The 26,827-nt window shown below is 50.4% G+C and overlaps 13 protein-coding genes across 13 annotated transcripts; 6 read left to right on the forward strand and 7 right to left on the reverse strand.

Annotated features, from left to right (window-relative positions):
- Positions 1–751: 751 nt before the first annotated feature.
- On the forward strand, positions 752–2,357 carry M437DRAFT_43486 (MFS general substrate transporter; the record flags this gene model as incomplete). Its single annotated transcript, XM_041020749.1, has 2 exons — positions 752–1,453; positions 1,506–2,357. 2 exons carry the CDS (start codon positions 752–754, stop codon positions 2,355–2,357), a joined length of 1,554 nt encoding a protein of 517 aa, XP_040881875.1.
- Positions 2,358–2,984: 627 nt separating this feature from the next.
- On the forward strand, positions 2,985–6,614 carry M437DRAFT_24174 (uncharacterized protein; the record flags this gene model as incomplete). The annotated part of the gene is made up of 2 exons (XM_041019066.1): positions 2,985–3,433; positions 3,485–6,614. 2 exons carry the CDS (start codon positions 2,985–2,987, stop codon positions 6,612–6,614), a joined length of 3,579 nt encoding a protein of 1,192 aa, XP_040882026.1.
- A 37-nt stretch (positions 6,615–6,651) lies between these two features.
- On the reverse strand, positions 6,652–7,212 carry M437DRAFT_19058 (uncharacterized protein; the record flags this gene model as incomplete). Its single annotated transcript, XM_041018979.1, has 1 exon — positions 6,652–7,212. A coding segment is annotated over one exon (561 nt), but the record flags the coding sequence as incomplete, so codon positions are not given.
- A 306-nt stretch (positions 7,213–7,518) lies between these two features.
- On the forward strand, positions 7,519–7,981 carry M437DRAFT_44013 (uncharacterized protein; the record flags this gene model as incomplete). Its single annotated transcript, XM_041020843.1, has 3 exons — positions 7,519–7,546; positions 7,612–7,751; positions 7,811–7,981. 3 exons carry the CDS (start codon positions 7,519–7,521, stop codon positions 7,979–7,981), a joined length of 339 nt encoding a protein of 112 aa, XP_040881877.1.
- Positions 7,982–8,082: 101 nt separating this feature from the next.
- On the reverse strand, positions 8,083–8,594 carry M437DRAFT_64473 (uncharacterized protein; the record flags this gene model as incomplete). Its single annotated transcript, XM_041024430.1, has 2 exons — positions 8,083–8,423; positions 8,474–8,594. The coding sequence occupies 2 exons, from the start codon at positions 8,592–8,594 to the stop codon at positions 8,083–8,085; spliced, it is 462 nt and encodes a 153-aa protein (XP_040881878.1).
- Positions 8,595–9,742: 1,148 nt separating this feature from the next.
- On the reverse strand, positions 9,743–10,989 carry M437DRAFT_43713 (Pal1-domain-containing protein; the record flags this gene model as incomplete). The annotated part of the gene is made up of 2 exons (XM_041020792.1): positions 9,743–10,545; positions 10,605–10,989. Coding segments are annotated over 2 exons (1,188 nt in total), but the record flags the coding sequence as incomplete, so codon positions are not given.
- Positions 10,990–12,831: 1,842 nt separating this feature from the next.
- M437DRAFT_73776 (uncharacterized protein) lies at positions 12,832–13,853 on the forward strand (the record flags this gene model as incomplete). Its single annotated transcript, XM_041026103.1, has 3 exons — positions 12,832–12,865; positions 13,198–13,660; positions 13,691–13,853. The coding sequence occupies 3 exons, from the start codon at positions 12,832–12,834 to the stop codon at positions 13,851–13,853; spliced, it is 660 nt and encodes a 219-aa protein (XP_040881880.1).
- Positions 13,854–14,366: 513 nt separating this feature from the next.
- Positions 14,367–14,858, forward strand: M437DRAFT_82847 (SOH1-domain-containing protein; the record flags this gene model as incomplete). Its single annotated transcript, XM_041027819.1, has 3 exons — positions 14,367–14,417; positions 14,530–14,663; positions 14,720–14,858. 3 exons carry the CDS (start codon positions 14,367–14,369, stop codon positions 14,856–14,858), a joined length of 324 nt encoding a protein of 107 aa, XP_040881881.1.
- A 302-nt stretch (positions 14,859–15,160) lies between these two features.
- On the reverse strand, positions 15,161–15,568 carry M437DRAFT_43948 (uncharacterized protein; the record flags this gene model as incomplete). The annotated part of the gene is made up of 2 exons (XM_041020830.1): positions 15,161–15,196; positions 15,248–15,568. Coding segments are annotated over 2 exons (357 nt in total), but the record flags the coding sequence as incomplete, so codon positions are not given.
- A 561-nt stretch (positions 15,569–16,129) lies between these two features.
- On the reverse strand, positions 16,130–17,725 carry M437DRAFT_43281 (PP2C-domain-containing protein; the record flags this gene model as incomplete). Its single annotated transcript, XM_041020717.1, has 2 exons — positions 16,130–16,564; positions 16,619–17,725. 2 exons carry the CDS (start codon positions 17,723–17,725, stop codon positions 16,130–16,132), a joined length of 1,542 nt encoding a protein of 513 aa, XP_040881883.1.
- Positions 17,726–18,707: 982 nt separating this feature from the next.
- On the reverse strand, positions 18,708–19,534 carry M437DRAFT_64479 (SNF7 family protein; the record flags this gene model as incomplete). Its single annotated transcript, XM_041024431.1, has 4 exons — positions 18,708–18,830; positions 18,882–19,139; positions 19,191–19,466; positions 19,529–19,534. 4 exons carry the CDS (start codon positions 19,532–19,534, stop codon positions 18,708–18,710), a joined length of 663 nt encoding a protein of 220 aa, XP_040881884.1.
- Positions 19,535–19,906: 372 nt separating this feature from the next.
- M437DRAFT_73780 (uncharacterized protein) lies at positions 19,907–25,578 on the forward strand (the record flags this gene model as incomplete). Its single annotated transcript, XM_041026104.1, has 3 exons — positions 19,907–20,159; positions 20,214–22,628; positions 23,102–25,578. The coding sequence occupies 3 exons, from the start codon at positions 19,907–19,909 to the stop codon at positions 25,576–25,578; spliced, it is 5,145 nt and encodes a 1,714-aa protein (XP_040881885.1).
- Positions 25,579–25,610: 32 nt separating this feature from the next.
- M437DRAFT_82852 (uncharacterized protein) lies at positions 25,611–26,159 on the reverse strand (the record flags this gene model as incomplete). The annotated part of the gene is made up of 1 exon (XM_041027820.1): positions 25,611–26,159. The coding sequence occupies one exon, from the start codon at positions 26,157–26,159 to the stop codon at positions 25,611–25,613; it is 549 nt and encodes a 182-aa protein (XP_040881886.1).
- Positions 26,160–26,827: the final 668 nt, after the last annotated feature.

The raw sequence follows: 26,827 nt of genomic DNA on the forward strand, positions 1-26,827 counted from the left end.
AATCCATCCTCTTCTAACTCTTGTGTTCCCCTTCACCTACTTGGTGTGTTTCCGACAGGTGGTTTGGATTGTGGCAATGAGTTGGACTGGCTTCGCGATGATGCGATGCGCTGCTCGTGCCGTCAACGGTCGAAATGACGCCTTGGGCCGCCCTGTATCGACTTCCTTCTTTATCTGGCACACGACACTATTGATATTCAAAGAATAGAGAGGGCGTCCAACGAAAGTCGCTTTATTGATTGAATATACTGCAGAGCTTCTTGAGGGGTCTCGAAAAATGCTTTTGCTCCTTAGGGACACACTCCCCTAGTCCCTATCGTCAATCCTGCAGTCCAATGAATACCAGACTCAAGTGCATGGAAGGCGACGCTAATAGAACAACATCTCCAAGTTACTGACTATTATCTAACATAACATCGAATTTCATCTTGCCATTGTACCTCGCCGTCACGATATGACTCGAGAATGATGATCGCTATTTATATCCTCGAGTCACCGCGAGCGCGATTCTGTGGGCCCCTGAGGGCGCCAACGTCTCAGCATGAAAGCGTGATTCGCGACGACATCTGTCGCTCTTCTTCATCTTTTGCTCCGTCGCGACCAATTCTTCCTTGTCTTCGCCTACCTATTCATTCCTTTGTTGATCTGTGGCTGGCCCACGTCTAGACACTCTTTTTGACTAACCCTTGTCCATCATTGTATCTGCTACAGCTTCCCTATTCATTCGTCTCATCGTATTCTGTTCTGCGACATGTCTAGATCGCACAGCAGAATCCAATCCACTGGTCCTGTCTCCGGATTTGTACGGTATGATGAGAAAAGAGCTTGGGTCGTAGAGGAAGAATTTGAGCCTTCAAGAAAAGGCAGCTCACGCCAAAGAACATTGGTGTACCTGCTTCTTCTTTCCGAGGCAATCATGGCGGCATCTCTCTCAGCACAAATACCATTACTTCTGGATGCTTCATCGTCTGCTTGTTCGGATTACAGCTCTGCGTATATCAGGAGTCTTCTGGAGTGCGCATATTTCTTTGGAAGCACATGCAGTGTCTTCTGGGGCTCAGTAGCAGACAAGGCCGGACGGAAGATGACAGGTATGCTTGGTCTGGGTGGCACATTGGCGTGCTGTCTGTCTATGGGCTTTGCTACCAACCTTCCCGGCTGGGTCACTCTGCGTTTCCTGTCTGGATGCATGGGTTCTGCAGTCTTTACGGCTGCTCTTGCGATGCTTGCTGACCTCAGTATGTCATCTAACAGAGCCTTACAAAATGTATCCCGTTTGCCTCTCATATCTGTTTGTGGAGGTATTGGTCCACTTTTACAGTCGATTGTCAGACAAATTGGCGAGCATGCTCCTGTTGGAATTTGGTCGCAGTGGCCTGCTCTGAACGGTCAGATTGCGTGTGCTAGCTTGATTCTTGTCATCTTCCTGGTCGAAATTATTTGCTTGCATGAGGTGCGTACATTTTCAAGTCACCTCATATTTTCATATGCTTACAATTTCCCAGACTCTGGATCGTCATGTGGCAGTCAGCTGTAAGAGTGAAGAGACAACTTTGCTTGGACGCACAGTCGACAACAGCGAGGCATTGTTGTCTGTATCTGTTGTGGACCTCGACGAACAATCCTCAAGGATCTGTATTGACGACTTTCTGCAAGCGCCCTCTTTCTTAACCCTTTTGGCTTCCTTTTCTATTCTTTCTTTGCACTCATCAACATTTGAGGTGCTACTCCCGCATCTTGCTGACTCACCTGCCAACGTGGGTGGCATGGGCCTTCCTTGTGGTCTTTTGAACACGATTATCACCATCGTGAAGATTGTGGCCGCTATGGGAGTGTTCTACGCCTTGCCAAGATTCTCGGCCAAAGTGTCTGCATTGTCAGCTTACCGCCAGATCTCTGTCACCTTTCCTGCTATCTACGTATTGATTCCGTTCTTCGCTATGCTTGCTACCGTATCCGGAGCACCAGGAACCTCATGGGCTATGTTCAGCACAGTGGCCGTAATCGCCAAAGAACTGGCTGCAGAATTGGCAATGGTGCTGGCCATCTTACTTGCATTCTCTGCAGCCCCTAACGCAGCGTCCGCTGGCACCAGCATTGGTCTTCTTGGCCTGTCCAATCTCTTTAAAGCGCTTGCGGTCGGCGTGAGTGGCTTGAGCTATTATCTCTCGAACGCATACTCCGTAGTCGCTATCAACGCGACTTTGTGGGCGTTGTTGGCTGCGCTAGCATTCACTGGATCGTGTATCAACTGGAGACTGAGAGAGGCTCCTCTTGTTGGACAGGACATCCCAGCTGAGTTGTTACGATGGAACAGTGTATTTGATGCCGAGTCGGACTCTGAGACCGGAGTGTAGATGATGAATATTTCCTTGTGTCGTTACCTAGTAAAGTGACTAGCACTTACTCTATTTTCCTTAGTCGTGTATAGTCTTCTGAATATTGAGATGATTCCTTTTGGAAACCTCCAACTCCAAAAAAAAAATAGCAGGCAGAGTAGTACAACGGACACAAGACCTTCTCTAAGTCTTCTAGAGTCTGGCTTTCCTATCCTCCTTAACCTCTTCCTAATATAGCATGAAGTAGTAGTTATGCTGTAAGGTTGCACAATGACTATTTCCTGAGCCAGGAGAAATTCAGCAAGGACACGAGGTGTGTCTCAGTGGGGCTTGCCTTATTTCTAAATAGTCTGTGTGATTCTACAGCTATATATGTTTTCTAAGCACTGTGGGAGTGTTCCATCAAGGTTGTGTACTCAAAAGAGGGACGTTTATGGATGACTAAACCTTATTTCCGAGATTTGCCTCTTGCGCTGTTTGTGCGTCGCTCCTCCTTCAGATGCGCGTTTTGTGCGAGAAAACCATGACATGGCAAAAACAAGAGTAGGTTCGATATTTAAGAAGGCAAGAGTACCCCTGTGACATGGGTAATCTTCACATATCTCTTACCCGTCACTATCTTGATTTTTGCCATTTCAATTCATGATGGCGCAACCTCATACAATTGAAGAGGGCACAACAACAACCACCACATTTTTCATATCAAATCTACACTGTCCTTCATGTATCACGAACATTCAATTTTGTCTGGAAGACGACCTAAATATCCAAGCCTCCTCAATCTCGCACTCGATAATTCAGCACTCGGTCACGGTTCGCCATGATTCGTCCATCTCCCACACCACCATTACCTCAAGCCTAGAAAAAGCAGGCTTCGAAGTCTACAGTGTTGCACCAGCAAATCGGGAACCTACATTCAGACCTTGGCAACATGAGGGTACTGACATCAATGAAGACTGGGGCTTGGAGCAAGCAGTTCAGCGATGGAAAACTGCATGGAAGGACAAAGATGTGGAGGTGGAGAACAGCAAAAAGAGAAAAAGACATCTGGAGCAGTGTGCGCTATGTCTCAACGAAATGCAGCATGATCGCGGGTCTTTGGATGCCTTGATGGAGAAGGCACAGCCTTTTCCCGATGTTTCCAGCCTCGAGAGAGGAGTTTCGGTGTCTTATGAGAAAGAGGACGGCGCAGAGGTTACAGAAAAGCTTGATTCTGTGGAATCTGCTATACCTGAGCTGTTTCGTGCTACTTTCTCAGTCGAGGGAATGACATGTAGTGCATGCGTTACCAATGTCTCGCAGGCCATCTCCCAACACTCCTTCGTACAGGATGTCAACGTCAACCTGCTCAGCAATTCAGCCACGGTCGTCTTTTTAGGTCGAAGCAACGAAAAAGTCATCTCCGAATCAATCGAAGATGCTGGATATGATGTTGCCTTGAACGAAGTGGATGGCTTGGGTGTCAAACAAACTACCAACGAACAGACATGGAAAGCAACATTTGCGATCACAGGCATGACGTGTGCTGCTTGTGTGAAATCTCTTACCACTGGACTTGAGCAGCCTGAATGGATCCAGAGCGTTCAGGTAAACCTGATCTCCAACAGTGCAACATTGTCATTCAGAGGAGACAAAGAAAGAGTGAAAGATATCATCGAAATTATCGACGACTTGGGTTTTGACGCTTCGACCGAAGAAGTTAACAGCATTGAGACAACACAAGAGCAGAGTTCGCAACGAAAAGTTGTCTTGCGAATGACAGGCATGTACTGTCACCATTGTGCACCTCGTGTTATACAGGCACTCTCGAACAAATTTGGCGCCGAGGTGACGATCGACGAAGAGTGCAGCATGGTGAATCCACTACTCAGACTCAGCTATCGGCCCCAACCACCAACTCTGACGCTAAGACATATCCTGGAAGTCATCAATGGTCTAGACACAGAAGTCCAAGCCTCGGTTTTCACCCCTCCAACCATTGAACAGCGATCGAGAGAGATACAGGCAGCCGAACGCAGGAAAATCCTCCTTCGCTTTGTTCTATGTCTCATTACAGCAGTTCCAACCTTCATTATTGGCATCGTGTACATGACGCTCGTCAACCACGACAATGCAGGTCGCGAGTACCTTATGCAAAACATCTGGGCAGGTACGGTGAGCAGAGCAGACTGGGCCTTGTTCATCATGGGTACCATCATCTACTTCTTCGCTGCCGATATCTTCCACATTCGAAGTCTCCAAGGCATATACCTCATGTGGAAACCTTCGTCACGCACGCCTCTGAGCCATCGTCTATTCAGGTTCGGCAACATGAACATGTTGATCAGTCTGGGCACGTCAATTGCATACTTTGCTTCAATCGCCGCTCTTGCTATCAATGCAACGAATAGCAAGAAAACAATGGGACAAGGACAGGCTTATTACTTTGACTCTGTGGTTTTCTTGACTTTATTCTTGCTGGGCGGTAGAGGGCTAGAGGCTTGGAGCAAGGCGAAGACTGGCGATGCCGTTGCTGCTCTGGGATCATTAAGGCCTAACACTGCTCTCTTGGTCACTACCTCGGAGGGCAACAACTCCATGAACATAGACAAGACACCGACCGAACTGCTTGAGGTCGGGGATGTGGTTAGAGTTCTCCAAGGCAGTTCTCCGCCATTCGACGGCATTATCGTCGATGGCGAGACTAAATTCGACGAGGCCAGTCTGACGGGAGAATCCAGGCTCGTATCCAAGCAAACAGGCGATCAGGTCTTCTCCGGTACCATCAACAAGGGATCTCCTGTCGATGTGCGACTGACTTCCATCTCGGGTTCCTCAATGCTCGACCAAATTATCAAGGTAGTGCGGGAGGGACAAACCAAACGCGCTCCGGTCGAACGCATAGCAGATATTCTAACCTCACGCTTTGTGCCTCTGATCATCCTGATCGGCATCTCCACATGGATAATCTGGCTTTCTCTGGGCCTTTCGGGCGCCTTGCCATCTTCGTGGCTAGACTCAGAGATTGGCGGGTGGCCTTTTTGGTCACTGCAGTTCTCGATTGCCGTGTTTGTGGTGGCTTGTCCTTGTGGCATTGGTCTTGCTGCACCTACTGCCCTGTTCGTGGGTGGTGGGTTGGCTGCCAAACATGGTATTCTTGTCAAGGGAGGTGGAGAGGCATTTCAGGAGGCCAGTATGCTCGACTGTGTCGTGTTTGACAAGACTGGCACATTAACGCAGGGGTCCGCGCCGGCTGTTTCTGACTGTAAAGTCTTTGATGGCCAAGACACGAGAGAGGCTGCCTTGGCTATGGCGAGAGTGCTCGAGGAAAATAGCAGTCATCCTGTCGCTAGAGCCATTGTCGAGTACAACAAAGCTCAAGTCTTGACTGGCGAAGACATGCAAGTCACTGATGTTGAGGAACTCCCTGGCAAAGGTCTTAAAGGATTCTTCAAGAACGCAAAGTTGGGCACACAAGTCACAGCAATTATCGGTAACGAAGCACTAATGGCAGACTTTGATGTACAGCTCGACTCGAAAAGCAGAGATCTGATCGAAAGCTGGAAGCAACAGGGCAAGTCTATTGCTCTTCTATCCACATCATCGTCCCCAGGAACGGCTTTCACTCTGGTTGCAGCCTTTGCCGTCGCAGACCCACTTCGACCCGAAGCAGCCACCATAGTCAAGTGGCTGCAGAAGCAAGGGCTCGAAGTATTCATGATCTCAGGCGACAACGCAACTACAGCAAACAGCGTGGGAGCAGCGGTAGGAATACCCGCAGAAAATGTCATGGCTGGAGTTATGCCAGAACAAAAAGCAGATAAGATTAAGTACCTGCAGCAGACACTTGTACCCCGACGCTCGCGAGGTTGGATCGGATCGCGCAAGCAGAGGGCTACAGTAGCCATGTGTGGCGATGGCATCAACGACTCTCCGGCTCTCGCTACTGCGGACGTCAGCATCGCCGTGGGGTCAGGGTCAGATGTTGCCCTGTCTACGGCATCGTTTGTGCTCGTGACATCCGACTTGCATGCATTGGTCAGACTTCTGGAACTGTCGCGTGGAGTGTTCCGTCGGGTCGTGCTCAACTTTGCGTGGGCGTTGGTGTACAACTTGATTGCGCTGCCCGTTGCGGCAGGAGCGTTGTATGCAATTACCAGTGGAGGAACGCACGTTCGACTGGATCCAGTATGGGCCAGTTTGGCCATGGCGTTGAGTTCGGTTTCAGTGGTGTCGAGCAGTCTCCTACTGCGCACCAGAATTCCTTTCGTAGGCTTTAGGGCACCCAAGATCTAGTGTAGCGTAGTCCGAGTAATCACACAGCAGGCATCTTCCTCTTGTGTTCGCGATTCTCCCTTCTCTTCCTTGCATCCTCCTTCATGCGTGTCTCAATCTTGACTTCCATCTCCCTCTGGTCCATCAACGTCTTGATCTCCTTTTCGATTCTTGTGTTCTGCTGTAGGGCATCGTAGCGGGCGCGCATGCGCTCTTTTGCCAACTCCATATTCTGCTGCATGTGATGTTGCACGGCCATATCCAAGGCCTCCTCACCCACCACACCTTCCCTCTCGACAAACTCTCTAGCCCAGATTTTCTGCTCCTCAGGCGAGGGACCAGGACCACCCTCCAAATACCCACCAGGATGGGTCAATCTAAGTCCTGGTATGGGACTCGCAAACACACGCCTAGGATCATGCACAGAAAGCGGAAGCTGCTGCAACGAGATTTGCGGCAAGGAAGCTGGATCTATGTCTCTTTCGCGCACGGAGATGCCTTGTTTCGGTTGCTCGGACGAGTCGTTTGGGATGATGAAGATGCCGTCGCGTGTGCGGGGTGGGTATTCGAGGATATGGTAGAGAGCGTTTTCGTAGTGTGCTGAGTAGGGGATTTGATGGGGTTCGTAGGTTGCGTATTTGGTTGTTGCGACTTTGGCAGCTTTGTCGCGAGGGCTCACGGATTGTGACATTTTTTTTGTTGGCGTGGGTGAGTTGATGATGCAAGGTGCGACGCAGGTTCCAGATGATGCGCGCCTCGGATGTGGAGAGGGAGGAGGGAATTGGGTCGGTTCCGCTCACTCCGCTCCGCCAGCAACTGGTCTTGGCAGTGGTCAGCGACGACCGCGGGCAGTCGCAAGCAGTCAGTGGTCGCGTCGGAAGAGCAGCATCCCGAGTTCAATCAATCACATCTCACAAAACACAACATGTCGTCTGGTTACGGCTTGACTGGAGGTATATCTTGGGTATCCTCTGCATTGAACCAAGAATTGAACCGCTGACGACTTGGACGACAACAGGCCCCGGCCGCTGCTTTCCCTTCTGGCAGGAGATGCTCGCCTGCTACGTCGTCAACACAAACTCCGAGGACGGCTCAGGCAAGAAGAAGTGCGCTCCCATGCTCGAGGACTACTACGAGTGCCTACACCACCGCAAAGAGGTACAATTGCCCCACCTACACACCCGACAAGGCCCTTTTCTGACACACAGCGCAACCAGGCCGCTCGTGTCCACGCTCTCCAATCCGCATACCGCAAGCACCTCGCCGCAAACCCCAGAGACGACGCCCCTTCGGCCGGTCAAATAAGGAGTCTGGGTCTGATTGAGGGCTCGCTCGAGGAGAAGGACATGAAGCCCGCTGCTCTGCTCCCTCACGTCAAGACCAACTAAAGAAACACAACAACAACAACTATACCACCACTATTTCGAAATTCACGTTCTATTCTCTTTTTTTTTGTTCATCACGTCGTATTCCATTGGCTGTGAAAAGCTTAGAATGCAGGTTGTATCTCTCCATCAGCAGTGACATCGAACACGCCAAATTTCCCTGCTTGGTGGCTTCCTCTGCTGTATATCACTTCGAGCACATTTACCAGGTCTCCGTTTCCTTTCGATTTTGCTGTCCTCGGGATGGCATCGACGAGAATCTGTGTATCCACCAAGTAACCCAGTGATTTGCCTAGTCCTGGTCTGGCTTTGATGGCTTCAAAGATAGAGACACGCTCCTGATCATTTCCATATGAGACACTCCAGCTCAACAGTATGACACAGAGATTGTGTGCTTGTGCCATATTTCGCAGCCTTCTGACCAGCGTCGCCAGTGTAGCTTGTCCTGTGATTCTCATAAGCTTCTCCACTCTGCCCATCAGCAATCAATCATACCTTGAGCATAGTTATTCTTCAGCAATAGCCCCAACACTTGACTCAGATTGTTAATCAGAACCAACCCTGCCGTCTGCTGCTCTTCCTTCTTCTCCTGCTCGACCTCATTGCCTAGCAACATCACTTCCTCTTCCTCTTCTTGACTATCCCCAATCGTATTCTTGGGGATATTCCTCCCTTCCAAGTCTTCAATCAACTCGTTTAATCCTTCTGTTACTCCTTATAGGTTTAGAACGTCAAAGTTGCCGGATGCGTCGATGAGCGTTGCTGTGTGAGTTGATGACGCGAGGAGATGGGTAATGAGGATTTGGAGGGTGATCTGGTGAGATATTGATGTCAGCCTGTACTGGAGCGATAAAATGTTGATATTTTGGAGGCGCGTGAAGGTGACCCTGTCATGATACCAAACTTCACTCCGGTTTGCTGTTCCACTTGGAAAGAAAATTCTTGAAAACTGTGTGAAGCATTCTAATGAGGATCAAACATACCGTCTCAGCTGCTCGAGTTCCCGTCGCGCCACTGATGTTGTAGATGCCATCTTGTCCATACACCAATCCTCCACTCAACGCATCATCAATCGAAGCGCAGCAACTGGTACCCACTCGCAGTCGTACCCTTGCTCTCTCTCCAAACAAACCTATCGAGTCCTGGGTAATCAAACCAGATGCCAAAACTGGTTTCACTGCCATTCTTGAGTTTCGGTATATTGGGTTTGATCGGCCGGTTTGTGGTTGCCTCGGAGGATATTTGGAAGGTGTCGTTTGAGAATCTAAAGAGAGTGAAACTGCTTCAAGACTGTTTGCTGACTTGATATCGCGACTTCCATCCCGATCTGTCAGATTTACACACTTGCAGTATTTAGACAATGAGAAATTGGTTATTTGCTGACTTTGATTGTTTTCCTCTGCTAAGAAAAAAGAAAAGAAAAAAAAGCATAATCCTTGAATAAACGCCTCTATCCATCAATCCATCCATACCCATAACCCCCTCTGATTACTTTTGTCAAGGACACAATGATTTGCACTTGATTCGCGTAACCAGCTTTCCTTGCCATCGAAACACAAAAAGCAGAACTATAGGAATAGACCTTCGACCAGCGGCTTTGGTATCGGATGGCTGTCGATGATGAGATGAAAGAAGAAAAAGAGAAAAACAAAAGGAAGACATGTCTGGAGATCTCGGGCCTGGCATAATTCTGCTTCAGACGTATAATGGCGCAGGTTGGAAGAACACGCTGTTATCCAAGAAAGGACAACATCTTTGTCCACCTCAAGAACCCCTCCTCTCGGGTCTCGCTCTGCGTCCTCCCTTCAAACTCTTCATGCGGTTGAGGAATCCGCCTCCGCTGCTCTTCTCAGGTACGTCATGTGTGGCGGACGGCACACTGTCTGCAGTAATACTTCTAGTAAGACCGTTTCGGTGAGGTGAGCTCGGTGCTCTTGCACGGCCTTCCTTTGTCTCTTCGGCGTAGCGAATGGTTGCGCCCTTCTTCTCGTATGCATCATTGTAATCGGAGAAGAAGGGGTTGGTCTCCTTGCTGCTAGCTGCAATACGGGTTCTACCACCTGCACTTTGCACCTGACCAGGGCTGTTCGGAGACATGGCGCCGTAGTTTCCGTCGGGTGAAGGCATGTTGTTGCGGTTTTGCGAGAGTCCTCGAAGACGCACAGCAAGTGACTTCTTGCGAGTCAGACCGCCTCCTGGGAAAGCAGAAGATTCGGTCTCAGACTCTCGGCGTTGAAGGTCCTTCCTCGAAGCGGGAGCGCCCTCAAGGAAAGTCGAGGTTCCTAGGCCGCCTGTCTCCGGGGCATGGATCTGTTCGACGCGGTCGGAAGGATTGAATGATTGCAATTGCTTAGTCGGTGCTTGAACGCGAGATTGAGAATAATCATTGAAGGCATCCTCGCCACGTCCATGAAACCTGTCGAGGTCGATATTCTTGTTCAAAGGACCAGATCCACCCAGAGCGTTGTTGGCCGAGTCTGCAGGGAATGCTTGCATAGGAGCACGAACATCCTTCTTACGGTTGCGGTGGGGGTTGCATGCATCGAAAGGTCCGTCGTGGTGGAAAACTGTCGAGATTCTGTTAGTTTTGCATTGCGAGACTGAATTTCGCAAACATGTCACTTACGTCCTTGACCGTAAATGCCGGTGACATCGAGCTTGTCAATGATATCAAGTCCCTGGGGCTTCCTGGTCGATCTCGATTTTCCGTCCTTGGTTCTTCCCTCCTTTTCGCGACGTTCTTCACGCTCTCTGCGTCGCTCTCTTCTTCTCCTGTCTTCGTCCTTGCTGTCCAGGATTGAGGATTCAGAGTTGCGACGAGGGCGTCGGCTCTCGGTCTTGGGAGGGCTGGCAAAAATGTCTAGTGCGTTTTCCTTGGAAGGACGTGGTGGACCTCGCGGAGGAGCGGGGCCGCGTCGGCGCGGTTCGTCTTCCTGTGAGCGTGCGGGTCGGTGCTGAGTTGGCATAGTACCTGTACGAGAGACTCCATTGCTGCGAGGTGCAGGGGGAGCTGACAAGAATGTTAGCTAGATTCATTGACTCATAAGTGATTTGTGTTTACCTCCTGAGCTCGGCTTGTCGAGCAACGAGAGATCCTTCTGTGATACACGATTAGTACGGAATCAATTTCGCTTCAGAACAATTGCTCGAGATGAAATTCTGGATAACGTGGCAGAGGCAAGAGAATGAAGTGCCGGAGTTTGGTGCGACAAAATTGAGAACGGGAGACTGATAGATGGCGGGGCAAGGTGCAGATAACAGGCGGCACATACAAAAATGTCCTCAGTAAAAGCGTCCGAAGGAGCCTGTCGCTGCGGGGCTGGAGGGTCGAGGAATGGATTGTTCGACATTCTGTGGTCGGGAGAAGGCAGAGGAGAGGCAGCACGGCGGAATGGGTTGTTGGAAGCAAAGTTGGAGCCGGCACCAGGAGAAGGAGCGCGTTGGCCTGATTGAACGAGATGCGACATCAGCAACGAGACGACGACGATGAGGGATTGTTGGGCATAGGGGCGGGATATTTTGATATTGAAACAGGCTTGAAACGCAACACCAGGGGGCGCTTACCAGGCATGGCCGCTGGAGCAAGCGACATGATTGCTCAGGTCAAACGGAGATCGGTCAAGGAGAGACTTAGGCGTCGTCGAGATTGAAGATGCAGAGTGCTATGTAAGCGAGCCCAAGAATGAGGAATGGATCGACGGTTGTTTGTGCGGGACCACGATGTCGGCGCTACTGTCGTTGAGCCGTGTCCAAGGATGGTGCGGTTTGTGCAAGACTGGAGATGCAGCGCACTGTAGACTAGCAACTGCTGGAGACAGGAGAGATGTTGGTGATGGTTTTGGCAGGAAGAGAGCACGAGTAGAGACGGTACCTAGTTGTTTACTAAGATTGAGAGGGGGGCTCGAGCCACAAGGGTCTGCGCTTATTACTCCGCATTGGCGCTCCTGTTGATCACTGCGATGTTCGTATCCTTTTTTCGATAAACTGCCGTTGGCTATCCAACTCCAAGTCTCACCCGGCTGCCATCAGCTACTGTCGCTGAACTGTCCTACAGCCACATGCCCTGCCTTCCGTTGCAATCGATTGTGTTCCCCTATCGATCGAGGAGCACCCATCATCGCATCACCAGCTGGCCGTCAGGGGGGCTGAAAAGTCTAATTTGACCAGCACTTGAGTCAAACCGCGCTTTCATAGAACCTTCCGAGAGACCGGCTTGCTGGTGGGGGATTTCGCAAGCATTTCCCTCGAGTACCGCTCGCTCTTCGAAAACTAGTCACCCGCGCTGTGCGCGTGACGCTTCGCAATACAGCCGACTTAAATTCGCGGCAGTAAACTCGACTTTGAACACTCAGTGTCGGGATGGTCACCCATGTCCACAGAACGAATTGTACCGTATACGTGGCTGCCGATCGCTCCTTTTCATGGATGACACACTCTCCGTAAACCAGAACCTGATAAACAATCTCAAGAATTTTGAGTAGTACTTACGCAGAAGAGAGGTACAGGTGACAGGCCAAATATCGAGGTGTCTCATTACCGTCAGCTCGGCTCCAAGAAGTGAATGTCCATTACACGACATTGAGCAGTGCCTAACTATGTTCCGCCCTCAAGGAGAATACTAACTAAGATGGTGGATAGCTCACTGCCATCCGGCATAAAGCCACATAACTGGTCAAAAGAACTCATTGATATACTGTACAAGCAGTCCTTGGCAAGCCTCCCATCCTACGTCGCGACAGGGATGGCATGCTCATGACCACAGAAAAGATTAAGCGCGATGACGCTTGCATGCTTTCCCACAAGAGGGCCTGTTGATAGGCCAGAAGAAATCTTCAGCGTCTGGGACTGGCCTTATGACCCTCAAGCGCAAGTTAGCGCATTACGACCGTGAGTTCTGTTACTGAGAGCCTAACATATACGAAGCAGGAGAGTGAAGACGAGGTGTTGTCGACCTCGGGGGCCTGATGCTCTCGGCCCCTTCTTCGTTCGTCTCAAGTGCTTGGAAGGCTAATAGCGTCTTGGCAAGTAATATAGAGGATTGTAAAAGGCTTCGAATGCTTGAATAGATTAGGGACCGAGCCATCTCTCGGACCACTCTGGCAGCCATCAAGACAACCCCAGCCTACTCAACAACGATACGAGAACCCTCACCAAGCTGCTTCAATGCGAAAAAATCGACATAGAGCTCCTAGCGGGAGAATGGCAACCGTATAGCCAAGCTACGAAAGTCGTGGCCACAAACTCAACACCATTCCCTTCACCTGCCTTCCTACGTATTCGCTGGATCCTCCGAACCGACGAAATATCTCACTCGGTCTTCATCCTCAGCGACCCGACAGATTTGACTTCAAGCGAAGAACCATATTCGCCAACCCATCCTGTCTGCGGTGAAGCTTTGACTTGCCCACCAGTCTCGTCAATAATTGTTTCAGTCGAGAGTCTTGACGACTATACCAGCGCTTGGATTTATTGGCATGAGCCCCACGCTTTTCCGGACCAATTCGACGAACAAGCCGGACCACCTCGTTTCGATGCTCAAGGTCGTGTAGAGTACTGCTGTGGTGAACACCGCCCTGGTCCCGGGCCTCAACTCGAGATAGTTGCTGAAGAAGGTCACTTTGTTACCGTTGGTCAATTTGTGAATATTCTTCATCCCTGGCTAAGGAGTCTTGATGGCCAATTGTGAGCGGCTGCTGGTGTTGTCGACAGCAGGCCGTTGGATCCTGCTTATGACCTGCTTGTGCGTGCGTGGAGTAGTCCTATCAGAATTGCAGACACCAAAGGATGGAATCCAAAGAATCATACTCGGGAGAGGCAGACACAGGTCAACATTGCTAGGAAGGCTTTAGAAAAGATGGGGAGGGCAGGGCTGTGAGATTATTGTTCGGCCACAAAGCGTGATCTGTGGTCATTTAGTCTGCCTCGTTCTTCTTCCAATCTAGTGAAAGGTGGCGGACGAGGTGAAATCGAAAGATGGATTGTCTCTACAAGGTAAGATGTTGATGGTATACTAGATAATAGAGTGCTTTTGCATAGTAGAATTGCTGGTTGATACAATCTCATAATCGTGGTTTCCGGAAACAACATTGAATGCAATCATTGGAAGAAGTGATCAAAGGTGCTTCATCAAAGGAACAAGTGTAGCAGTGACAATAGGGCTTAAAAGGAGGAAGCATGTGCACTCTAAGTCGCACTGACGCCAAGACATTGTGAGAAAGGGAAGGAACAATCCATGGCTACTCGAGACCTAAACCAGACCACACTTTCTGAGAATTAAAATTCCAGCGAAGACGAACTAATTACTTTCAAATATTCGCCAACGTCCAGGTCTACCGCTAGCTCTTTCATCTTTCGTCTCCCGCGCTGTAGCGCGTGACGCCTTGACAACATGGCCGACTCAAATTACGGAGGATATACACGCTTCGAACTGGAGCTCGAGGTAAGTCTACAACGAATAGTCATTGGCCAGACCTAGCGACTCTGCAAAAACCACACCGAGTCAAAGTGTACGGCTCACATCACTATTCTAATTATTGACGACTTGTCTGCAGTTTGTCCAGTGCTTGTCCAACCCTCTCTATCTCAATCATTTGGCAACACAGAAGCTACTGGATGATCCAGAGTTCATTGCATATCTCTCCTATCTCCAGTACTTTGCAGAACCGAAGTACATCAAATACTTGTCGTAAGTCCATCTTCAACCTCACCACGTGACACAGGTGTTCACGTATCCCTCTCCAGCTATCCGGGTCCTACTATCCGAGCACTCGAGCTCCTCCAGCAAGAGAGATTCAGAAAGGATATTCTGATCCCTGAAACCGTTGCCAGAATGGCAGAGGAAGGCCTTCAAGCCAGCACCGATGGTCTCCGCCGCGACTGATAGTGGACAAACGGCGTCTTTCAACGGCACTCTTCCTTCCCTGATCCTGTTTTCTACAACGATAGCCATGATACCCATAATTCCAACGGACTCGCATTTTCCTCTTTTGTCGAAGCACATGAACTCCTGATTCAAAAGGGTATCTACCAATAATCGTGTCTCTTAAATACCAGCCAAGGCCTTGACATAGCTTGATGCCGAGCCTGTATCCACAAACGCCGCGCTGAAAGATCGCTAAAGAGGAATGTTGCTGCAGAATGCTGCGCAGATGATTGCGCGGCCTTTCTTGGGAGACGAGAAGCTCAGTTCTCGCGCCATTCAGTAGCACATTTTGTACACTGTCCAAAGATTAGCTAGTGCTGGGCCTGACACAGTAAAGCCCAACATACCTTGTAGAAAGTAGTCATAGGCTCATCAGCACTTCTGATCTGAACCTGTCTGAAGTATGCCTCGCGGTTGTCGCACTTTTCTTCTCTGCAGTTGACTTCTGTCTTGTCGACGTTCTTCCAGCTGTCGGCACCTCCCAGAACATCTTCGACTTCCTTGCTCTTCATCATCTTGCGCTCAAAGTAGCGCTTGTCCAGAATCATTTGGTAAGGACATGTTCGGCATTCGAATCGATTGACATTGGCAAAGTGCTGCTCGTTCAGAGGGAGGTGGTCCGCAGGGATAGGTGTGATGGTCAAGAGGTTCGAGCAACTGGGGCAAACTGCGTACAAGTCAGTATGTTGCTGTAGGCTCAATACAGGTCACGAACAGAGAAGCATTTTGTGAGTTCGCGCAGTAGGAAAATCGTGACTGAGATATTGAAAGGAACAGCGAGACGCTCCTACTGCCAGGAAGTTGTCAAGTCGAGAAACACTATGCGCAAGTTGGAGAGATCGAGTCCGTCGCGATCATTAAAAAAGTTTGAGAACAAATGCGCTAGCAATCATGCCCGCTCTCCGCCAACGCCAAGACATTTCTTATAGGCACATCTTATAGGTGGATAGGACAAAGCACATGGATCAGAAAATAGGATCATGTTCTTGGACAGACTTCTTCGAAAAACTTAACAACCTTACTACCTTGTAAACTGCCCTTGTCGCCTCATGCACGCGCGATCAAAAATTTCAACGCTCTCATCCTGTACGCCTGCGTGCTCACCAACCCACCCATGACCAGCATGTCTTGTTCAAATAGGCGACAAGAAGGTGGCTCTTAAAGAGAAGCTGTGTCGATTAATGCTACGTCCCGATTTTCTATTTGTCCCTGATGGCCAATACTCGTAACTAAGACTGTTGCGCGCGAGCGACCTCCTCGGCGGGCGGTTGAGGCTTGCGGTCCTTACGTGCAGCTTCAACTGCTTCGAGATTGAGCTCTGGTCCAGGATCCACTTGTTCCTCCTCCTCGTGGATATCACTAGGGACGCGGTCGAGGAGCTCGCCGCTGTCTGCAAGCTTCTGACGTTGCTCAGCAATTATCGCATCGGCTTCGCTTACACCGCCTCTTTGTGCGGCAGGATCGCCATCAACACCGATAGGTTCCACTTTGCGTTCTACTGTCTGCTGCACTGCCTGGTTGTCGAAGCGGACGATCATCACGGTCAGGTTGTCTGTTGAGAAACGGTTAAGTGCATAGTCGACAAGTGTCTTGGACGCAGCTTGAGGATCTTTGATGTTGCGGATAAGATCGACTGCTTCTTGATCTGAGCAGACATCCCACAACTGTTTCTTTCGTTAGCGTAGCGCTATAGCCTAGAGGATAGGAAATCAACTTACGCCATCGCATGCCAGGATCAAGAACTCGTCAATATCGGGTTGGATGACCGTCTCGGTGGTGTAGGGATGACCGGTAATCAAATCCTTCATGTATGCATCACCCAAAGCACGGGTAACGGCCAAAACACCATTGACACGGTTGTTCAGGATAAGACCTCCTGCACCTGCGATTCTCTTGCCTTCATTCTCATCACTACCCTTGTGATCGTAGGAGAGACGGAGAGCCTTGCCATTTCGGCAGAGAACGATACGGGCATCTCCAACATTGGCAGTGTAAAGGACGCGCTGGCGCGAAGCTGCCTCACGAAGTTTTGCTGCAGATGATTGTGTTGAGTCAGCATTGGCTGTACTTGACTCCGAGTTGCCCTTGATAGCGGCAGCGGTGGCAGGTGCAATTGCGGTGGAGCCAGTAGCAGACTGGGAATTGGGTATTCTATCCTCCCAACGAAGCACTGCAGTGATTGCGGTGCAGCCACTGTTCTTTAAAGGTAGCTTCTCCAGCTGCTGATCGGCGGTAGTGAAGGTCATGTCAAGAAGCTCAGGAATAGGAGTGTTCGGATGCTTGCGGATGATGTCCTCGAGAAGGCAGTGAATCTTCTTGCCGCACCAGTCGGCAGCGAAGTTGCCAGCGTGTCCATCGAAAATAGCAAAGTAGCCATTGTCGGTCTCGACAACCTCCTGGGAGTTGTTCGAGTTGGTGGAAGATATGCTCTTTTGGGCTGTGTCTGAACCGAGAGCGGGAGCTGGAGTGCAGAGGAAGTTGTATAGATAGGCATGTGTGTCTTCCATTGTTCTTCGGCATTTCTTGTTCTTATCTTCAGTGACACCGACTCTGAAGGTAGATCGCGGACCGGGCTCAGACTCTCCAGCGGAGTTGTTCAGTGCACCTTGAGGAACGCTCAAAGCAGGATCGGTTCTACCAAGCTTTTGCATAGGAGTCTGCGGCTTCTCGCGTGCTTCAGGAGAAGAGCTATGGAACTGGTCCTTCAAAGACTGCTTGGCGTTTGAGAAGACGTTGCGCGCGCCAGCGAATCCGCTACTTCTCCTCTTGCCAGAGGTGCCAGAGGGGCTAACATCTTTACGGTCTGCGCTAGTGCCGGCATCCATGGACGAGGGCTCGGTGGAAGGAACAGAGCTTGGTTCGGCGGTCTTGGGCATTGCGTCGCCCTCCTTGGGTGAAGATCCAAACATTCTGTTCAGCAGGCCTCCCTGAGTGGAGAAGCTTCTGCGACTCTTGCCAGATGCCAGATTGAAGTGAGGACGTGACTAGCGCCACACGAAGGTCGAAGGTAGGATGCTTTCAGAAGCAGCGAATGACGGACTGAACAAAGTGTGGGTAATAGGGCCTTTTTCTGCAGCACAGCATCAGCATGGTGTCCAGCAAGCATGTTCCATGTGGAAGCTTTGGTCTGCCGACATGCAGCTCCAGGTGCAGTGGGAAGCAGGAAGCCGCAGCGCGGAGATTCGGACAAGCGAAATAGGCAGTGAGACTTACTTGTTTCAAATGCAAGTCTTGTGGTACGCCGTGTCAGGATGATGGGAGATTCTTAGGTTGTCAATTGGAGAACGTGAGGGGGTGCGGTTCTTCGGATGGGCTTGGGGGCTGTCAAATGAGGTCACAGCTGATTCTGGAAGGAGCTCTTGGCGCTAACCAACTCCAATGTCGGTCACTCGGAAACTCTCACTGCCGCTGAGTCCGTAGACGACGATATCGGATCTTGTTCTGGATGACTGCGAGATAAATTCCCTTGAGTCGTTCACTGCTTTGAATCTACAATATCTGATCGCACCTGCTTAGCGTATAAGGGAATGCGGATCTACCTGTCATTAATCTCAGGCATTTCCCCGCAAACCGGGCGAGCTGGGTAAACATTTCGTAACTATTCACATGTCGTAAGCTATGCATGCTTTGTGCATCCAGCCTCTTGCTCTCCTTCAACATGTAGCAACAAAGCTTCTTAGGTTTCGTGAGTAGATAGCGTCCTCATCGCCATGTAGAGACGGGGCCACAGGCACCTATCAACATTGTCCGGAACGCCGTACGCTTGCCCTGGAAACAGATATAACCAACGCCATTCTTTAGCAGATCTCATCGTCGTAAACTGTCCAACCTAGCCTGGAGATCATCATCACCAGGGTCACCACCAATGGCCTGTGCCACTTTGCCTTGTTCAGCGGCAGTGCTCTGCAAGCCCGTAGGTGTCTCGCCCATCTGAGTATGTGTTAGCACGTGCTTAGGCAAATGGCAAGAAACACAACTCACAGCTTGACCGAGATCAATACCAATCTCATCCAAGACCTGGTTGACAACTTCTTCGCCTTCTTCCTCGTCTTCCAACCCCGTCACATCGTCGATGGCGTCGTCCATCATCTCCTGTCGTTGATCCATAATGTCGTTCTCGCGCTCGAACTCCATAGCGATGCGTTGAAGGGCTGGAAGGTTCATCTGTCTATTCATACCACCGAGAAGCTTGGTGGCACCCTTCATAGATTGCATCATCTGCTCGTTGCTGCGCACAGTCTATAGTCGGTGTTAGCCTAGGGCGGCATGCGAGGGTCGGGTCAGGCGTACCTGGATACGTAACGAGATAGCCTGCAGCTGGGTGCGCATCTGGTAGAACTTCTGGATGTATCGCCTCGTCCTGACCAGGTCCTTGGCCTGAATCTTGACTGCGCCCATCTGGCCATTCTTCGCATTCTTCTTGATGTCCTGGACTAGCTTTTTCTCCTGGTTCTCCAACTTGGTGCGTTCGCGATCGAGTTCGCGCTGAGCTTTCTCTAACGAGCGCTGGTGTTTCCGCATCTTCTCAGCGGGCGTCATGCGTTTGCCAAAGGCCCATTCTACAACCTAGAGAAACATTAGTCATTGGGCTGAGTGATGAGGACGAGTCTGAACGCTTGAGAACCCACATTCATGGTGACGAAGAGGCGCCTGAAGAGACGTATGAGGACGTGTATGTGTGTGTGAACAAGAGAGATTGCAGTGATGCGCTTGTTAGGCTTCCACAAACAAGGTTGATGTCAGAGTCGACATGGCGGGGGATTCGGACGCGCTAATTAACTCCAGACGATTTCGTGCCGAAACGGCATGAACGGCCAAACCTTTCGTCAGACTACTCATACTTTCGCCAATCTTGTTCTTTTGACACTTTTACAGTCTCTCGTGCTGCTTGTCACACCACCTACCAACGACGACGACCTGCGACTTTTTACTATCCCACGCCAATCTTTTGAAACTCCTCAGACCTGGAATGTGCTGAGCGCCACCCTACACAACACCAGCACATCATGAGCTCAGGCTCTCCCTCTGGCAGTGGCCGTGCCACACCCTCGAACAGCTCGCCTTCACCTATGCGCCGCCACCCTGGTCGCCCTCAGTACATGACCGTCGGGAACGGCTCGACTTCTGAACATGCCGCTCGCCTTGCCGCCATGCTGGACAACGACTCTGGCTATGGGGGAAGCATCGCTGACGGCGCCACCTTTGATCCCACTTTTGACCAAGATCCTATGAATCTGGCCACAGGTCAAAGCGCTACTTGTGAGCATCGCCTGTACAACTCAAGACAAACACAAAATTCTGACCATACCATAGCCGACAACGAAAGACGCGCCATCACCAGCCATGTACACCAACTCCAATACAACCAGAACCGTACCGCACTCGGCCGTGCCATCTCCGAGACTGTCGACACTCTGAAGAAGTTACAAGAGATGAATTCAAAATGGCCTGCCCACTATCCTTCCGTCCAACGTCCAGCTCCCGCACCTCGCTTCCATCCAGACCCTCGACCTGGTCTCGTCCATACTCAATCCGGTTTCGACAACCACCATGCTCCTGAGATATCCAGACGACCAGCCCCTCGTCGCGCTGGTACTACCATAGGCGAAGACATGATGGAGCCTGAGTCTAGCGGAGCTGCTGCTCGTGCTCCAGCTGCAGAACCCAGGCTGGTGACACCACAGCTGTCTCAACAGTTTTCGGTTCTCAAGATCGAATTGAAGATGGAGGGCGTACATCAAACCGAGCTGGTTCACTCTTTGGAAAAGCAGTCAATAGCCTCGCTTCTTGACGGCCAGATCAACAACAGCGTCCGACACCTGTTTTCGCTAAGAGATCGCATCGAGGACACTTCCAGCAAAGTTTTGATTACTGGTGATCTCAACGCGGGAAAGTCCACCTTCTGCAATGCTCTCCTAAGACGCAAAGTCCTTCCTGAGGATCAACAGCCATGCACTAGTATCTTCTGTGAAGTACTGGACTGTCGCGAGAACGGAGGTGTTGAAGAAGTTCACGCTATTCCAAATGGTATCGAGTACAATCGCCACGACGAAAGCACTTATGCTGTCTTCGGTCTGGAACATCTTGAAGATATTGTAATCGACAACGAAAAATGGTCACAGTGCAAGGTATACATCAGGGATGTTCGCTCAGTAGACCAATCACTGCTCAACAACGGTGTGGTCGACATCGCTCTGATTGATGCACCTGGTCTGAACAACGATTCGCTCAAGACCACTGCAGTCTTTGCTCGACAGGAGGAGATTGATGTCGTCGTCTTCGTTGTCTCTGCTGCTAACCATTTCACGCTCTCAGCCAAGGAATTCATCTTCAACGCCGCCCGCGAAAAGGCCTATATGTTCATGGTTGTCAATGGTTACGATAACATTCGCGACAAGAAGAGATGTCAGGAAATGATCTTAAAGCAAGTCAATCACCTCAGCCCTGCCACTTTCAAGGAGTCTTCTGAGCTCGTCCATTTTGTTTCAAGCAACGCTATTCCCGTTGCTCCTGCTGGCGGTCCGGACGGTCCTGGTGGCTCAGGAAGTGGGTCCAGCTCAAGCAGCGGTGGCCCTGGTGGCGATCCTAGCAACGACGATGAGCCTTCTGACAAGAAAGATAAAGGCAAGGGCAAAGAACAAGAAAAGATCGACGATTTCAACGAACTCGAGGCATCTTTGCGTCGCTTTGTGCTCGAGAAGAGAGCACGTTCCAAGCTTGCTCCTGCAAAGACCTACCTGCTTAACGTTCTCGGCGATCTCGGAAACCTTGCTACTGTGAACAAGGAGGTTGCTCAGAACGAGCTCGACCGCGTTACTAGGGAACTCAAAGAGCTTGAGCCCGTGTACGAGAAGTCCAAGAAGGCTCGCTCTGAGGCTGGGGAAGGTGTTGATTTCACTATCGATGAGACTGCATCGGAGATTTACAAGGCATCCCGCGACACCATCAATAACACAATTGCTCGTGTCGGAGAGCAAAACCTGGGCGTCGAATACCCTGGTCTATTCAGCGTCTACGAGTACGCAGATGAGCTGAAGTCAGCTATGCTAGAACAGATTACACGCTCAGTCCATGACTGCGAGGAAGCCGCTAGAGACCACACGTCAAAGGGAGTCGAGGGCATCAAGAATCTCGGAGTTCTCCACCTCGGCGACGATTATGAGGACCTGACCTTCAAATCGGAATACATGTTCCGTTCGCGCAGGGATGCCTTGACACGACAAGTTGACGTTGACGTTGAGATGTCAGACTTCTTTGATTTGGCAAGTCTATGGGAACGCCAAGAGAAGGTTGCAGGAGCAAGTATGGCTGTCACAATTGCTGGAGTTGTCGGTGGCCGTGTGTTCGGTGGTGTTGGTTGGGTCGATGGTGTTCTCGGTGCTGCAAAGGTTATCGGTCCCAACAACTTGCGCAGACTGATGATCCCCGGCATTGTCCTTGCAATTGCCCTTGGTGCTTCCTATGCTTTGAGCTCAATTCCTCATTCGCTGCCCCGACGACTCTCACAGAAGCTCTCGGCTCAGCTTGCAGAGCTAGACTACACGCACGCCAACGCTACACGAATCTCGTCCGAGGTTAGGAGAGCACTCAAGTTCCCTGCTGACAAGCTTCGTGAGGGTCTTCAGCGAAGTGTAGAGCAGCTTCTCGACGAACGCAAGGAGAAAATCAAACTTCAAAGCGAAAGCGAAGTTGCGAGAAAGTACTTCGGCAACCTCGTCAGGGAGAGCGGTGATATTCGAAGCAGAGTGATGCGGGTCGATTTGGACGGACCTGCGCCTGGCCATCTCGGCGGTCATGGCGTCTAGTTGCCGTATCAATGGGCAAAGGCAATCGACTCCAACACTGGGAAAGGCGCAAAAGGGCGCAAGGAGCAGGCATCCGTTCATCTTTCATTTTTGGGAACCAAAAGGAATTCGCTAGTACCGTTCAGCTTTTGAATTGTGCACTTCTCTTCTCTTCTATAGTTCAATACCCCTCATACTTGCAACAGTAATGCTATTCTATCCTCAGATTGCCTTTTGAGTATTGTCCTGTTCTTCAAGACTTGAGATTGTCCACAGAAAAGACTAAGTCGTGATGCATTTGTAGTGGTGAGCCGAGGCACGCGAGCAGGGTCCGAGCTGACACGAATTGACAACGACAAGAGCGTCATAGGCGAGTTGTTCACCAAGGTAGAATGGATGGATGGAACACAACCTAAGTAATGGCCGATCCGAGAGCCATTGTCGCACTGGTCATTCTTCTGTTCATCTTCTTCTCGCCGCCACCTGGACAGGAACCCCTTGTACGCGCTCGCTCGCGCCTCGAACACATCGTCGCTGCCGAACGCCATGACTTGACTGTGCTCAATCAAACACGGTTTGGGGACTTCGATCCCACGCAGGACAGATGGCTGAATATCAGCGGGTTTCGGGAGAACGACACGTTCGTATGGCAAGCACTACCTCTTGTCAAGGAGCGAGCCAGGCAACAGTCTGCACATGCCTTGGGTCATGATAATCTGGCGCGTCTTGATGGCAAAAATGACGACCAACCACCACTACCACTATATCAGAATGTGACTGGAACTTTGTACGGCGAATGGATTCGCTCGCCCATACAAACATCGGTGGTGCCGCCCAGGCTGAACATGTCCGAGTACTCGTCCATTGGTCCTTTTGGTCCTATCCCGATCCATTCTTTTAGCAAGAATGTCACTGCAAAGTCTGGGTCGCTCGAAGTCTGGTTCGAAGAGGCGGATACACAAGACACACTGCTTTGGCATGGGGATAAGAGAGTGGCTAGGGAGGTCAAGGCTCAGATCTCGGTTGGAGACGAAGAGGCGGGCGACTCTTGGGATAGCAAGCTGTTTGGCGTCCACTTCCTCGAGACCGGGCATATCATACTAGCTACCACTACGGACAAGTTTGCTGGAATATTCGGTCTACCACATATGGCTCTCTCGGACCACAACTTTCGCTTCGCTCAAGAGTTGCTCAATCACACGATAGGGATGTCTATCGACAAGCAAGAAGACGGTCTTCTCCAAAGCTTCACACCTTGGGCGCCAACTCCTGAAGGCACTTCGGACTCTCTGATAGCTCCTACGTGTGACTTGGTTGTCTACCTGCAGCAGCACTTGGTTCCAGTACCTGGGGTCAAGCCTGGCCCTGATCAGGAAACTCTTTTATCCTTCATCGAACAGGAGATTCGATTCCCGACTGGTGCATCCATCCCTTCTCCTCAGCAGATAGCGTTTTCCATGGTGGCTTTCTCGCCAGATTGTGGCTTTGTGCTCGAATCAAAAGGTCCGCCAGATATTGCACCACAAGAAGCAAACCATCTCCGCGGTCTCAAAATCGAGGTCGAGTATGAGCGGGCAAGAAGCCATCTACTGCTTTTCGCTGCCGTTATTGGTGGCCAGTTGTTCTTTTTCTTGCGGCAAATGCGAGACGCGAGTACCCCTTCTACAAGGAGCAGGATCAGCTTCTATACAATCAGCATGTTGTCACTTGGAGACGGCTTCACCACGATGGTTCTCTGCTTGATCAGTCTGTTCATCCAGGCTCTCTGGGTGCCCGTGATTGCCACTGCTTTCTTGGCCTTCATGAGCGTTAGTTTCTTTGGCATGAGGTTCTTGATGGACATATGGGCTGTACAGGCACCGGAGAGGGAACGCAGGGAAAGACAGGAACGACAACGACGACAGCAAACTGCTGCCACAACTGCAGCTCCTACTTCAACCCCGGCAGGCGCTACAGAGAGTACACCCGCTCAACCACTGGCACTATCACAGCTGCCAGTCATTACTCCTGCAGGTGCAGAAACTCTACCTCAACCTGTGACAGCAACACGACCAGTTGACACAGGAGCCACACCAGTCTTCATTCCTTCTGATCAAGACATGCAGGCTGAAGAGGATACTCCCAATGCTGCGGCTACAGGCGTAGAGGCTGGTCAACGTGCCCCCGGATTTGGTTCTCTCTACACTCGCTTCTACTTCCTGCTTCTAGCAACATTGTTCCTCTCACTCAACGCAACTTCATGGCCGCCAGCGCTTCGACGAGGCTACTTCACAATCTTGGCATTCTGCTATTTATCCTTTTGGGTGCCGCAAGTCCACCGTAACTGCATGCGCAATTGTCGACACGCTTTGCGATGGGACTTTGTGGCTGGTCAATCATTTCTGCGGCTTCTGCCGTTTGCTTACTTCTATGGTTATGGGCAGAACGTGCTTTTCGCTGCTGTTGATTTGATTGATCTTGGGATACTAGCTGCCTGGGTATGGATCCAAGTGTTGTTGCTGTTGAGTCAGGAGATCATAGGTCCTCGCTGGTTCGTGAGCGGCAACTGGGTGCCACCCGCCTATGACTACCACCCAATCCTTCGGGACGACGAGGAGGCCAACAATCTGCCTATTGGAGCGACCACTTCGATGCCTTCACCCGAGCAAGAAAAGGAGGCCAAGGACAAAGGCAAGCGTGTCTTCGATTGTGCCATTTGTATGCATGAGATTGAGGTGCCTGTGTTGAATGGGGAGTCTGCTTCTGAGGGCCTTTCGACTGGATCTTTGGTTTTGGAGCGCAGAAGGTACATGGTTACACCCTGTAGACACATCTTCCACTCTAGTTGTTTAGAGGGTTGGATGAAGTTCAGACTCGTGTGTCCCATCGACCGTGAGGAGCTGCCGCCATTGTAGATATTTGTACATAGCCATCAAAAACAACTTTTTCATTCCTCGTCGCCAAAAGAAAGCTTTATCGGCTTGCCCTTTTTCTTGACCTTTTTTGGTTTGCTTTCGTCTTTGCTTGTGTCTTTGGTGTTTGCTTCATCTTCTTCATCATCATCACCTCCCACCACTTTAGCCACCTTGCGCTTCTTGGTCGCTTTTCCTGCATCGACAGTCGCAGATGCTCGAGCAGGTGCATCACTCTCATCAGGCAATGCCCCCGAAGCCTTTGGCGAGTCTCCTGTCAATTCTCCAGTCACCATATCCTTGACATCGGCAAACTTCGACTTTGCATCACTTTGTTCGCCACCGCCAGTAGCGAGTTTTTCATACTCGGCTTTTGTCAGCGTTTCAGAGCTTCCCTCTACCACGTAAGTTGGCGCGTCGTCATCATCATCGCCAGACTTTTTTGCTCGCTGCGCGCGGGCAACAGGTTGTTCGTGGCGGCCGGAAGCAGAGATTGCGCTGTTTTGATCGCGTAGGCGCTGCAGAAATGCTGGCTGTGAGGCCGATTTGTCGTAGGAAATGTCTTTTGATTTGATGTTGCTCATGATTGTTGTGTGTTGGTATCAGTGGACGGAAAGGTCGTAGATGCTCGTGTTTGGAGTTTCGGTTTGAAGTGGGATGACCCTGACCCTAGAAGTCTTTCTTCGCCAATCCAGAAAACGACAAGGGTATACCTTTTTTTGAAATCATGATTGTATGCAGAGAGCTTATAGCGTCCCGAATATATGAACTTGGATGAGTTCGGAATCAAAATCGGTGTCGGCGAGAGATATAAAAATTGTACACCTTTCGTCTGAGGCGTCGACGCAGTCTGTATTTCCAAGACTCCATTTCCAATATCAACTTGCTCGAATACTTGATCACTCGGGGATGTGATTGGTGTGACAACAATTTATCATCTTCGTGTTCAAAAGTACTTGAATTTCGTCATATTCCGACGACAACATATAGTAAGGTAGACGCTATGAGAAGGCACAATCTCATCCGCAGACAAATACTGTCTATAGAGAGTCCATATTTGTTGCTTCTTAGCGGAAACAGTCCAATTCCATAGTTGCATCATGAAATCATGAATTTCCCCAGCTACATGCGTTAGATACCTTTCAACACGATGAGGATGCACACAGCAAGATTTGGACTGCTTGGCTCGAGAGGAAAGAGGAGCTCGGATGCTGATAATTGAGAATGGTGGAGATGGGCGAGCGTGGACCAG

Source organism: Aureobasidium melanogenum (genome assembly GCF_000721775.1).
Source record: "Aureobasidium melanogenum CBS 110374 unplaced genomic scaffold scaffold_5, whole genome shotgun sequence".
Classification (NCBI taxonomy): Eukaryota; Fungi; Ascomycota; class Dothideomycetes; order Dothideales; family Saccotheciaceae; genus Aureobasidium; species Aureobasidium melanogenum.